At 35.5% G+C, this 13,104-nt stretch overlaps 1 protein-coding gene across 17 annotated transcripts in view; it reads left to right on the top strand.

The window, feature by feature from the left end:
• Positions 1-13,104, top strand: part of NRXN1 (neurexin 1) — a 625,130-nt gene that overhangs the window by 61,221 nt on the left and 550,805 nt on the right. For 10 of the 17 annotated variants that reach the window (XM_065739654.1, XM_065739647.1, XM_065739645.1 and 7 more), the window contains exons 2-4: positions 3,717-3,734; positions 8,032-8,061; positions 8,859-8,870. In XM_065739654.1, the coding sequence (XP_065595726.1) occupies positions 3,717-3,734; positions 8,032-8,061; positions 8,859-8,870 (60 nt within the window). Of the gene's footprint in view, positions 1-3,716; positions 3,735-8,031; positions 8,062-8,245; positions 8,611-8,858; positions 8,871-13,104 lie in introns of those variants that run through there. The other 7 variants (XM_065739653.1, XM_065739648.1, XM_065739644.1 and 4 more) reach the window with 3 other exon arrangements.

Genomic DNA, 13,104 nt, shown 5'->3' with positions numbered 1-13,104 from the left:
TAATAAAAGCATCCTGTAAAAACGTGATTCACATTTTAATGTCACTGTATCCAAGAAATAGGCTAATATAATGGGGGTTCATTGGTCTTCTGTTTAAAAAAAAGAAAAAGAAAAGAAGCAGATTCTGCTTTCAGCTCAGTAGGGGCAGCCTGGGACAATTCATCTAAAGATAACAGCCAGATTCACAGCCTGTGAAAGTTGTGTGTAGTCCTAATGATTTCAACGATGATATTCCAGATATAAGTCAACTGAATATTTAGCTGAACATATGAAGTCAACAGATTACACCAGTAGAGCCGAGAGAAGAATTTGTCCAAAGAAGTTAAGCTGTAAATGGAGAAATTAGCAGCACCATTTAGGATCACTGCTGGCAGGGGGGAGTTTTAGGAGAAGATGTTTGAGGTCTTTCTAATTCTTCAGCTAGTTAAGTGCAGAATGAAAATTGAGGAATTTTCGCATCCAGTAGAAATAATATACTGGGGAGAAAATTGTTTCTGGCCAGTGAGCTGAGTACTGGTAGAGGCTGGAAAGCTATTTTGCACCTCCACTGTTGCACTGGCAAACCTTTTAGACCCTCACTTAATACCTGGACATTGCACTGGCTAACATTGCTGGTTGGAGCAGAATTGGCTAAAAGCTATGCTGTGTGAATGTTTGCAGCACTGAGGAGGTGGCATCTTGTTTCCAAGCCTCTATTTCCACCAATGTCAGTATCTGTATCCAATAAGATCCTCCAGGGTGGATGAATGTGAATGTGGTATGAATGATCGCAAGTAACAGGAATATTCAGCACAGCTCTACTTGCCTCTGGTTACATTAATTTTATGTCAGTGCAATCTAATGACATAAATACAGTTCCTCCTGATTTATACTCATAATTGACTGAGGAAGCATTTGTTCCCTGTAAACTGCTAACGTATGACATTGGTAGTATACATACAGCTTTCATAGAGTTTCTTCCTTTTTTTCTTTAAATAGTGGCTTCCTCATGTCTACATAGAATAATAGGCCATACTGAGAAAATGGGAATCAGGAAAGTGAAGCTAAGCATTAGTGACATGGAAGTATGTGAGACAGAACAGGAAATATAAATAAATAATAAGGTCAAATGCTAACCTAACATAAAAAACTTTGTAAATTATCATAAAGAATCTTAAAACATTTCATTACACTGCAGAACTGTTAAAAATTGTTTAACTTATCCTGACAAAAATGTAAGGAAGAATTAATTTTCATTGCTTCTTTCTTATTGTGTATGGATTTGACTACATATACATGGTTTTATTCACAGAGCAGAAATCCAGCACTTTCAGTTTTATTTAATTTGAAAAGTTTTGACAGTTTAATTTACTATCACTTAAAAATTTAATGAATCAGACTTCTAGGGGAAGCTACTCAGACATTAAGTGTAAGTCTGGTTACAGAGCCATCAAATAAAGACATACCAAACACTGACTAGAAGAATATGGTCCATGGTATAATACAAAACATGCTGAACCTTCGAACTGTCTTAGTTTAACTATTTGCCCTTGACATCATTAACAGAACTCTCCTTCTGACTTTGACATCATGAGCCAGAACTACCTCTCAGAAAGTTTATGCATTGATGTTAAGTAATTAGAAGCTATGCTGAATGTGGCCAACAAAAAGAATGTTATCACAGTGTTGGTACTGCAGTACAGCTTCAGTTAGAGAAACTAAATGAAGGAGCCTGAAGTTATACCACAATTGAAATAACAATTCAATATTTCATTAAGTTTGAGGCTATTGTGCATAAGAAGAGAAATTATTTGCACTTAAAGGAAGAAGGCTCTTCCAGAAAATTTTATCTCTAAGTAGATTCACACAGCAATAAGAATATAGTGTCATTATACTGTGAGACTGGTGTTTTCCATTTTGTCAGTGAGCCCCGTTTGATTTGTTGATCTTCAAGTACTTATTTACAAGAGACATATTGCTTTTCATATACATATTATTTTCTTTTTTGACTTTTACTTTCCTAAACACGTGAACCCCTATGTACCCGTTGCAGTCTCATAAAAAACAAGAGTTCCAAGATGTCATTTTCAGAAGTCTTAGTTGAGAGTGTGTTTGTGCATGGGAAAGGTGATTTATTATATTTTAAGATGAAAAACTTTGTGTAGTCAGTCCTATGAGTATTACAGCTAAGAACTGAGAGAATTAGAGCCCTACATATGCACTTCAATAGTAGTTACTATTTAATTGGTAAGTTTTTCAAGTATTTCTTCATAAACAGTTTAGCCATGGTGATATTTTGCAGCCTTCTGTGGTATTAGCTTATAAAAACTTAACATAATGAAGTGTGATGCATTCTAGCAGGAAATTACTATGCATAAGTGGTATAATTGAGCTGAGTTCTGTGTAATTCATTTTATTGGTGCTTGGTTTACAATGTATCCAAATTAGTTTAGATCACATTTTCTTGTATGTATATTCACGTAGGAAGATTTTATGGGAAATAACCTGTAATGACAGCACTGGACTGACAATTGTTTCTCAGTGCTGGCTGACCACCAAGTGTTGGTGGAGATCAGACAAATTCTAGGATAAGAGATCCCAAGCAGTCACACTGCCATTTTTTCACCCTTCCCATCCCTTCACCACTTCTTCTTTATTTTTGCACAATCTGTCTCCATGACTCCGGTGTTGTTTTTCCTTAGTTATTTTGTCTTCTGCATTTTCTCTTCTCTGAGATCCATTTGTACTCTCCTGTCCTCTCCTCAGTCAAAATCATAATGGGCAACATTGTACTCCCTCAAAATCACCTCGAAATTGAAAGAGCTGGGGAGTATAGGGGCTAGCACAAGTACAAGGATACTGAGTCTGTTTCTTTGAATGCTGTCTGCTTTATTAGCTGAGGCTCAGTTCCTAGTTCCATCTCACTTTGTAGGTTCTAGAGGACACTTTTTTCCTGTGCCTCCACACAGAGCTGGGGTTAAGGGTCCAGATGTTTGATAGCTGCTTGTTGATAGCAATCTTTCCTTAGGCAAAACACCCTTTTACCTCATCTGAGGGCAAAACTGATGCATGAGATTGCCATGGCCTTTGCTTTGTAACTGGCAGAAATACAACTGATTTTTAAGATGTGCAAGTTTCTGGTACTGGTGAATGTTGTGGCACACAATTGTGTGGTCCTGCACGCAATTCTGAATAAGGCCACCCAGTTAAACTGATGGATTTTGCACACTGGGTTCTGATCTGGCTATGAGTGGTACTTCAGGATTGGCCATAATTCATGCTGTAACATCTTCACATTGCATCCCATAGCTTAAGTTATCCTGTTTGATCTGTTTAAAGTCATCTCCTTGTACAGATCATTAAGGAAAATTCAGAATGGGAAAGTAGAACCAAATGAACTTAGAGTTCCCATCAGAAATAAGTGATAGTTTTAGAATACATACACAATTTTTACAAGAAGATATACTGACTAATGAATAACAGTTATTGAACTTGCAAGGAGTTACAGTAAATCCTTTAAAATAATGGCATTTTGTAAAGAGAATTATTTTATTTGTTAAGTAGGGGAAACACTGCTTCCCTGGTGCTTTTGTTTTTCACTCTGGATTGTAGCAATGGAGCACTTGCATGTTGTGTTTGATGCCTTGCATGATGAAGACATGCAATGGCAAGTTCCAGTCTGCATGCTGCTTAATGAATGTTTTCCTTTTCTCTCCTTCCCTGTTATGTGCTTACAGAAGACAACTATGTGGAAGGTGGGTGCTTTCTTACCTTATTTTCCTAAGCTCTTGTTTTTCCCCTTTGTTTAGTGGTTTTTTTCCCTTCTGCTTAATGTTATAAAAGTACACATAACATTCAGTACGGTAAGTTGCATTTTTTTTACCCCTCAAGGTATACAAGTTTATTAAATAAGTGTGATTTCTTTTTCCATACAGAACACCAGCAAAGCCCTAAGTTAATCTTGGTTATATTGATGCAATTCCAGAATATCTCCACCGAAACAGTGAGATTTATATTCATATGAATATATCACTCCATACAACCTTCAAGAGATTTGCTGAAAGACTGATTTCTTCTCATGTTCTGTATGAAAAACACTTTAAGAAAATATTTTTTCTTCAGTGTGGAGCATAAATCCTTCTCATAAGAATGGAATGCATGTTAAATACCTACATTTTTGTTGCTTAGGAAAATGGAAAGCACTTTTCTCCTTAGTCTTGCTTACTGTACTCTCCTTTACAGCACAGAGTTTTAGAAAAAAGCTTTATCTGTCTAACTTTTCAACACGATATCCTCTGCTTTTTGGAGTTTGTGAAAGAAGAGATGTGATTTTAGTAATAATTCTGGTATGTAATTAAGTCCCTTTTGAGAAAGTATGTCACAGGGCAGAGGAAATTAAAACACAATGCCACCCAGACTGAATGTTGGTAAGTATGTCCATTAGCTGGTAAAACATGTTTGAGTGAGTTTTGCACTTCCCAACTCAGTTTTTGTCAGGAGTAAGTACTGTCCTTTTGTTCACGAGCCAAAGGGCGCAGGTGCTTTTTAAACTAGAAGTGCTTTAAAAATCCTTTCTGAATCTTTTCAGACTGCATAAATGACTACTTAAAAATGCTTTAAACTTTTTAGACTGATTATAACTCTTTTTTTCAGTAGCTTAAACACTTCTTTGAAATATAGGATTTTGTAAGCTGATGTATGTGCAGTGAGACTGCCCTGACACAGCTGTGACCCAGGCTCCAGGAGTGAGACACCACGGGGCCTGTGATTATTCAGGATTCAAGGCACTGGGAACCACTGCCTGCCTGGTCACTGGCAGTTCTCTTAAAATGACTGCACATAGGAGTGCCATGTTCCTCTTGGCCACTGTACTGAAAGGCAAAGTGAGGTATTTAGGATTTAGGACATACGTGATGCTGTGCAACTTTATTAAAATACGTGTTACCAGTAGGAGAAAACTTAAGCTATTCTGAGCCTTTAGTTGCATGCAATGTCAATGACATACAAATTAGTACAATTATATTTTCACTGTGAAATAAAAAATGTATTCAGCAACGCAAGGATAGGAATTCTAACTTAGAAACACAGAAGTCTAGAAATAGTTAACTAATAATTTGTTTGACCTGTGCATGAAATTCTCACTGGTGTCAACTTGAGGCTCGATTGTGAATTAAGATCAGTACAACTAGATAAGATGGATACATTTCATTTCACATACTCATTTATGCACAGCAGTATAAGATAAGACCTGGATAATGCTTAATCCAGAAGTTACCTGAGTCTAATTCTTAAATCTGCACACTTACATTTATTCCAACAAAGGTCTGGATACTTCTGCATACATTAAATTTGGAAAAGATGTATATCTAACAAATGGAAGCACTGAATGTATATCCAAAGCAGAACTGGTGGGAAACTGAGCTATGATTTTTCATCTTTGAATTATGTGATATCCTAGCATTTCCCTAAGTTAAAGAAAGGAAAGGATTTAGTATTCATAGAGTGAAATCAGATGGTCTAAAAAATTTACATTTTACTAATTTTGTTGAAACTGTGCTAGGGTTGAACGTGTTCACTGCTAGTTCACCATGTTTAAAATTGTCTTTGGCCTGTACTCTGCATGGAACTTACACACAGGGTTACAAAAATAGGCTCTCTTCATGCTCTTTTCCCTTATCCCATTTTGTGCCCTTTAACTTCAGTTTGGTGTAAATATGGAATGGATCACATATGCATACAGGAGGTATTCCTACTGAATCTTTAATTCCTAATTCACAAAGAAAAAGCTTTTATCATTCTGATTATGAAGGAATGGTGCACAAATGAATGTTATTAATGTTTGGTATGCCTATACATGGCCTGTCAAGACTTTATGTGACCATCTACTCCAGTTGTCACAATTATAAGCACATGTTTATTTTGAAAATCTTGCAGTGATTGCTATCATGGGAGGTTTATTTGTATCATTTTATACCCCTCTATGGATTCTACAGGTACAGTAATAGCAATTCTTCACTCTTCCATAGTCTCCAATAGATTGCAAAATGTAAAATGAGGTAAGTAACATTATACTTACGAACTTGGAAGTAAGTATAAGCAACCTTACTGCTTCAAAAATAAGTAACATACAAAGTGAAACAAAATACAATGCCTGAGAGCTAGTGCTACCTTTATTTAATCGAACGATGTTTGGATTTAGCAGTGTATTTTTTTACATTCACTGGCTTTCTTTTTTTAGTTGAAGAGCACTGTTAAGTGAGTCTAAAAATTCAAGTGGTTTCTATGGTGCTTTCAAGAGGCTCTTCTGCCATTTACGTTTTTCTTTTTTCTTTTTTCTTTATTTATTCAAATTACATAAAAATCACAAGTTTTGTGACCAAGCTCACATACAAATTACTACAACTAATAGATATTAGGCAATGGTCATCTCCTCAAGCTCAACTTTTAATTTAGATACTTATAAAAGTCAAGCTAGAAAGAGATTACCTTCTATTTTTCCCCTAGAGGCATAACAGTCTTTACAGTTTGTGTGTCTCAGTTGCAGCTATGCTATTGCAGGAAGAACAAGTGCAGACACATTTCTCCTAACTGCAGCATTGCCGTGAGATATTTACTGAGTAATGCTTACATAGGCATCCCTTCAGTATCACACTCAGCTCTTGCATACATTGGTGTAAGCCTCGGATCATCCCAACAGTTACAGAGCACTGTATTTGGAAATTGAATCTATTGCTCAAGAAATGGGGCACATCATGCCCTCCAGTTCAACTTGCCTCCAGGAATAGTGACACTAAAAAGCACTAATTCAGCAAAAACATTGTTAGCCTATTTGAAACATCACTTGAAATCTTGAACTGATTTGAAATCTGATTGCAGTCGGGAGTATCTTCTTTGAAATACCCCCAAGTGCTGATGAGTCATTTGTGCACCTAATTTTCTTTGTGAAGTAGAAATCACAGGAACTCTCTAGGAAATCTGCTTTCCAATAAAGAGCAGCATATTTTATTGCACACCTTCTTTGTGTGAATTAACTTTAATTAATTGCAAATAAGAAAATATTGTAGCATTTTTATAGTTGTTGGAGAAGATAAGCACAAGCAATTAAGAACTTTTGAAATGGATTCTAAACAAGCTAAGCTCAACAAGAAAAAACCCGTTGTTAAACCAGATGTGAAAAGTCTTTTATCTGTACAAAATTTCTCTCTTCACCATGTTATTCTCAGTGAGAATATAAGCATCACTTTATTATTGTGCATTAAAAAAGATGAATATTTTTGGTTAATGATTAACTAAATTTGGCTCTGGTTGAATGATTATCGTTATGGCCATCTGTTTTGAAATGTCACTAGACCTGTAGTGATATGATTGGAATTCATCTCAAGTTACCAATATAAAGCAAGATCTATTTCTCATGGATTTATGAAGCAAATTCACAAGTTGTCACTTAAATTTTCTTTATTGCTATGTGTTTTTCTATTGCATATATAATAATTTGCCTCCTATGGAATGTATTCATTCTACTCTCACATTTCACACAAATAAGGAGACATCCCTTGCATTATCATTTCAATGTGATAAATAAATTTTGTTTAATTACTTGAAATGCTCATTTTTATGAGGGGAAAAAGATCAGACCCAGCCCATTTTTCAGGTTTACACTTCCCAGGTTTTTAACATCATTTTGCAAGTAGAGGACTGGAAGTCCTCCTCCCAGCAAAGTATTTAAAGCAATACAATGAAAATATAATAAAGACAGATGGAATATTAAAGGATTTGGTTGGATCTGAAAGCATTCTAGTATTTTCTGTCATCCCAACTAATTGCACAGAAGAATACGCAACAAAACAGTACCCAGTGTTTGAATTGCAGTTCTATTTCTTGTAGCCCAAAGCATTCCAACCAGTGGCTGAAAAATGCTCTTTGATTTCTGTCTGTGGTACAGACATCTCATAGGAAACAGATGCCTGTCACGAAACATTTTTGTCACTGTGACAACACCACCTTCCCATGCTCCCTTGTTCATTGCTGACTGTGCTCTTGTTTCCCTTCAAGGTCTGGCGCACCTGATGATGGGCGACCAAGGTATGGGCTCTGTTCCTTTTCCACTCTGCTTTCATTGTTTCTTCTTGTTCTGTAGCTGCTTTGAAACCATCACTGCAAATGATGGGCAAATGCTTGAAAGCTGTCGTTGGCTGCAAATAAACACATGGTTTTAGTCACATCTTTCCTTATTTCATTTTTTTTTTTCTTTTGTTTGCTCTGTAAGCTTTTGTCCTTCCTGCCTCCTGAACTCCCCCTCTCGCAATATGATAACTGAAAAGAGGTGAGAGAAATAAGAAGGTCTTTAAGAAAATTTCATGTATTTATCTGAGCATACAATAATGGGTGATTCTATAAAAGATAAATGAATCGCAAGAGCGCTCTTCGGAGTTCCTGGGAGAAGATACTCAGCTTGTCAGATTGTACGCCTTGAAGAGTACATTTACCTTAATGCATGGCTGAGTGGAATTTGCAGAAAGCACCTGCTCCTGGCTTCTGGAATGCTGAGAGTACAATTTTGCCACCTAAAGAAATCAGTGGTTTTTCTTCTCCTAACTCATTGTTCCCTGTTACTTTTGTGTCACATTTTTCTTATCTAAGCATGGGTTATTTCTGTGTTTCGCTGCATGTACATGATTGGAAAAAAATAAACTAAATCTCTAATATGACATTGATTGCATCTCCATTTGTCTCCAGATCTTATACTTTGTCTCTTTTCATGTGTAGATATTATTGCATTTACATATAACTCACAGCTCTTACTGTTGTTTCTCTCCTCTTCTTATTCTCTTTTTGTCTGGAAATGCTTTCTTCATGGAACCATTTCACCAAATCCATAGGTAAAAGTAAAGGTATTACATGATTTTCTTTATTTTTTAATGCCATCAGTATACCTTAATGTATGTCTAAGTAATGCAATTAAATGTAAATCTTTTTTGCACTGATAACATGAGGTAGGTATATTTTTAAGTAAATATTTCATGGATATTGAGGTAAGGAAAAGTGTCTGAAAGGATGACCTGGCTTTTTTAAACTTTACCTCCTGGTATTGTGAGAGATGTAACATGCAGCAGTGATAAAGGAGGCTACAGTTACAGAAAGCACTCAAGATGAAATAACAACCATGTTTTGAGGTATGCATTTTTCTGTTCTCAGCCAGGCACAGAAAAGACAAACAAACAAATAAACACATAATGTTGCTCTACAGAAATTCTCTGGAGATGACCTGTTGAGGGCCAGTCCACAGCTTGATGTAAGTGGATAGCACTGACTTCAGTAAGTCTCTGCTGTTAGGTGATCATTTTTGCCCTGAGATTTTCCTTCTAAGTTAATTGCTTTGATTGTGTCCGAGACAAGAATTGGACAAAGGAACAATGAAGAATGAACGCCAAAGAAAAGTGTGGGTTTTATTTCAGAATTTATTACTCTGTTTAGTTTATCTTTTGTGAACAAAGCCAGCAATATTTAATTCCTTACTTCCGCAGGGAAAATGTGAAGTAGGGTCAAGCCTTTTTTCTGTGTAATTAAACATCATGTTTTGATATGAAGATACTCAAAGACATCATGTGCATACATTCTTACAATAAGAAGTTGGTTATTAAATGTCATTAAATCTGTGTTATAGGGGAATGACACAGTTCTGTTCATCCTAAGCCCCTGTCAGGATGTGCCTGCTCTTGGTAAACATCAGAAAGCCAATCTGTATCGTAGTTCTTTGCTAACTTAAAATTAGAAACAAACTTCCTTGTCTCTTGCTGTCTTGTCTGATGTAGTATTTCTAAACCCAGCATGTACATGTGTTGCAAAGTATGTAATTGCAGTCCTGAAGTGTCTCTTTCCTTTTCATATCAGTCTTTCTGGAGGTACTACTTACCTAGTTATCACTGGCAAAATAAAGGCTTACATGTAAATTTCCTTGCTTAGGAAGTTTTAAGCCAGTAGACAAAAAAATCATCTATTTATTTCTTATAGGATTGCTTTCTTTGTTCCTTGGTTGATCTCTGTTGTGTTTTTCTTAGCAGTACCTTGTACCTATGATTTCCTTATTCCTCATTATGAATACTTCATTACATAATGATAGATGTTTTTGGTGGAGTTTTCTAAAAGTGACGTTTTATAGCAACCAAACCTTTTCTTCTTTGATCATTTTTGTTATTATTCAGGATTATTTTTTCTAGCTTATTCTGTACACAGAATAATATATACATCCGTGAAGGTGTTTTTTTTTGTTTTGTTTTTTGGTTTTTTTGTTTAGAAGGACAAAGCATGTAAATATTATGAATAAAGGATTAATAGTTAATATAAAATGGATTTTAGAAAAAAAATCTAATGATTAGGCATTATTATTGCTATTATTTTTAATGCTTAACAATTATATTCAGAAAAAAATGACATTGGGTATCCGAGCTACATTTAATGCTTAATGATGTACCGTGTGACATAATTTAAACAGCAGTCACCTATCATCTAATCAGTCTACTATGTTTTTCTTTTTACATTTTAATTTTTTACTATAATTCTTCCTTTTTTATTTCTATTTATTTATTTATTTATTTTGTGATAGTACCTTTTACACTGCTATGTTTTGATAACCACAGTGCTTCTTCTTCATATATAATAGTGTATATCTGTTCAAATGGGTGGAAAGGATTTATGAGTATACAAAAATCACTAGCCTGTAACAAAATATATCTCAGTATTGGTCCATGTAATTACTGACTATGTTGAAGCTACATTATCAAACATACGAACTGGTAACAGCTGTGGTACATATTTATGACATGTGACAATATAAGAAGTATGAGGGTGATAAAGAAGAAAGATGGGACAAAAGTGGAGCTTTGTGTTGAATTCTTTCACACTCATTTCAGTCTTTCATTATAATTTCAATTCCTTTAGAGTTAGCTAAGGTCAGTAACGAAAGTGATTTGTGGATTCAGAGTGATTATACCATGAATTCATCTTCAGCTGGAAACATAACCAACAAAAACTTTAGGAAGCTTTAATATGTAATTCATTCAGAAGTAAGTGACTGAAGCACCACCCATTCCTTTTGTAGGTATTATGTGAGATTCTGTGGAAAAAAAACAAAACCAATGTCTCTACAAAATGAGATGCCTCAAGGTCAGGACAGCAACAGGCCAGAGACTTAGTGTAGACAGGATGGAGAGGTGAGGCAGCCTTTCCAAGTGGGCACACAGTACAAAATCCAGTAGTATCTCCCTGGATGCACCTGCTGTTTGTCACTTAGCTGCACATATACTTTGCAATACTCCAGATGATTTCCTGACGAAGTTTTTATTAAAGCAGTGTCAGTATTTACAAAGCTGTCACCGTCCCTTACAAAAAGCCAGAACAAAGTTGGGAAGATGTCACCATGCTGACAGATATCTGTTTGTCAGTACTTGAGGCCATATAACTTGATTCATGTACAGAATCAGCTGACACAAAGCAGAACGTAAATCCCAGAGCTTTTGTAGCAGCCACTGGTGTTTGCAAATGCTAAGCCTAATTTTAAGAAGAAGCACAGACTTACAGTTCTACTGGCATTCATTTATTTCTTGTAAAATTTGTATCTGTTCAAAAGTTTTGGTTTTTGGTTTGTTCTCTGGAAATCTTTTACCCGTATACAACTTCAACAATAAACATGTTGCAGCTGTGCTGGTAGAAAAAGACATGAGCAAAGCAAATGTTATCCATTGGGTTCACGTTTTTTATTAGAGAAGTTGAAGATATTACTTAGAACACTTGTTTGAATTCAAAGAAAACCAATGCTTTGCCAGCAGAAATTTTGTCTGCCTTCTCCATGCTGTGTAGGAGCTGTAATAAAACTGTCATTTTTACATATTGGTTCTACCTCATCAAAAGTTTAGTACCTCCCAGATTTTGTGATGAATGGCAGTATCACTAAGATTACGCAGCAACTAATGTAAAACACTCAATTTCTTTATTTCCACTCCCAAATTCTACTTCTTTTTATTTTCTTTTGATTAGCAATAAAATGGTTATACAATTCATTTACTACAATATACAGTAACATGTATTGCTTCCTTTTTCTACTGCAATTCTCCTAAGCTTGTACATATTTTTACCTATGGTACTGTTCAAATGTCCTACTTTTGACTATGTATATTACTTATTCTTTATCTAAACATCAAGCTCATATTCCCATTCTGTTTAGAAATAATGTGCAGCTTTGAATCATATATGAGTTACTCAGGTTCACAACAAGCTATAAAATGATATTTAGCTTAGCACTAACAGTTTATAGTGAAAGATGATATTAGAACTCACAATTTATTGTTAGATTACAGGCTTTTGATGTGTTGGTATTTGGTATACTGCATGTAAATGCTTAACAGAGACCTTGGAATGTCAGTATATATGTGAATTTCCTTGCCAAAAAAAAAAAAAAGCAGGTTTTTCATTTGCACAAATAATTGTACCACGTTTATAAAAGCAAAGTGACTCCACTGGCTATCTAAAAGAATGTAATTTTATTGATTACCAGTTGTATAATTCAGTTGACAGCTGAAGGCAGTGGAAAATTAAAGTAATATCAATGAATATTTAAACAATCACGAGTACCAAAATGCTGTGCTGCAGATAAGAAGTTGTTGGAGATGATGGTGTAGTGCATGTTTCATGCAACACAAACATCACCTTATGTCAGTAACCTACCCTATCAAATTTGAGGTAATTGTCTGAATTTATACGACACGTTCACCCTTTGGTGATGACTTTCATTTTTGCTCTGCTTTCAAATAACTATGACAGTTTAGGTCTCCTACATTCTCCGAATCTCCTGGGATTGTTGAGAAGCCAGAGCTCACCTGTATTGTATCCGTGCTGTTTAAGTGGGTCTGAGAGACATGCATTCTTCAGCCTTCCAAGGCCTGTCACCAATATTCCAGAAGCTGTGTAGAAGCTTTGGTACAGCTCTGAGGTGTAGCATGACTTATTTTTCTTTAGGTGCCCTGTTGACATGGATTCAATTGCACATCTTCTTAAATGCAGTGAGGAATTTTTTGGTTTTGTTTTTGTTTTTGCTAGAGTGAAACATGCACTGAGGGCTTTCTTGACTCT

Source organism: Cyrtonyx montezumae, unplaced genomic scaffold, assembly GCF_038088225.1.
Source record: "Cyrtonyx montezumae isolate F1298 unplaced genomic scaffold, pur_monq_1.0 scaffold_24, whole genome shotgun sequence".
In the NCBI taxonomy this organism is placed as follows: Eukaryota; Metazoa; Chordata; class Aves; order Galliformes; family Odontophoridae; genus Cyrtonyx; species Cyrtonyx montezumae.
The sequence above is the reverse complement of the archived record's forward strand: the minus strand, read 5'-3'. Positions and strand labels throughout refer to the sequence as shown.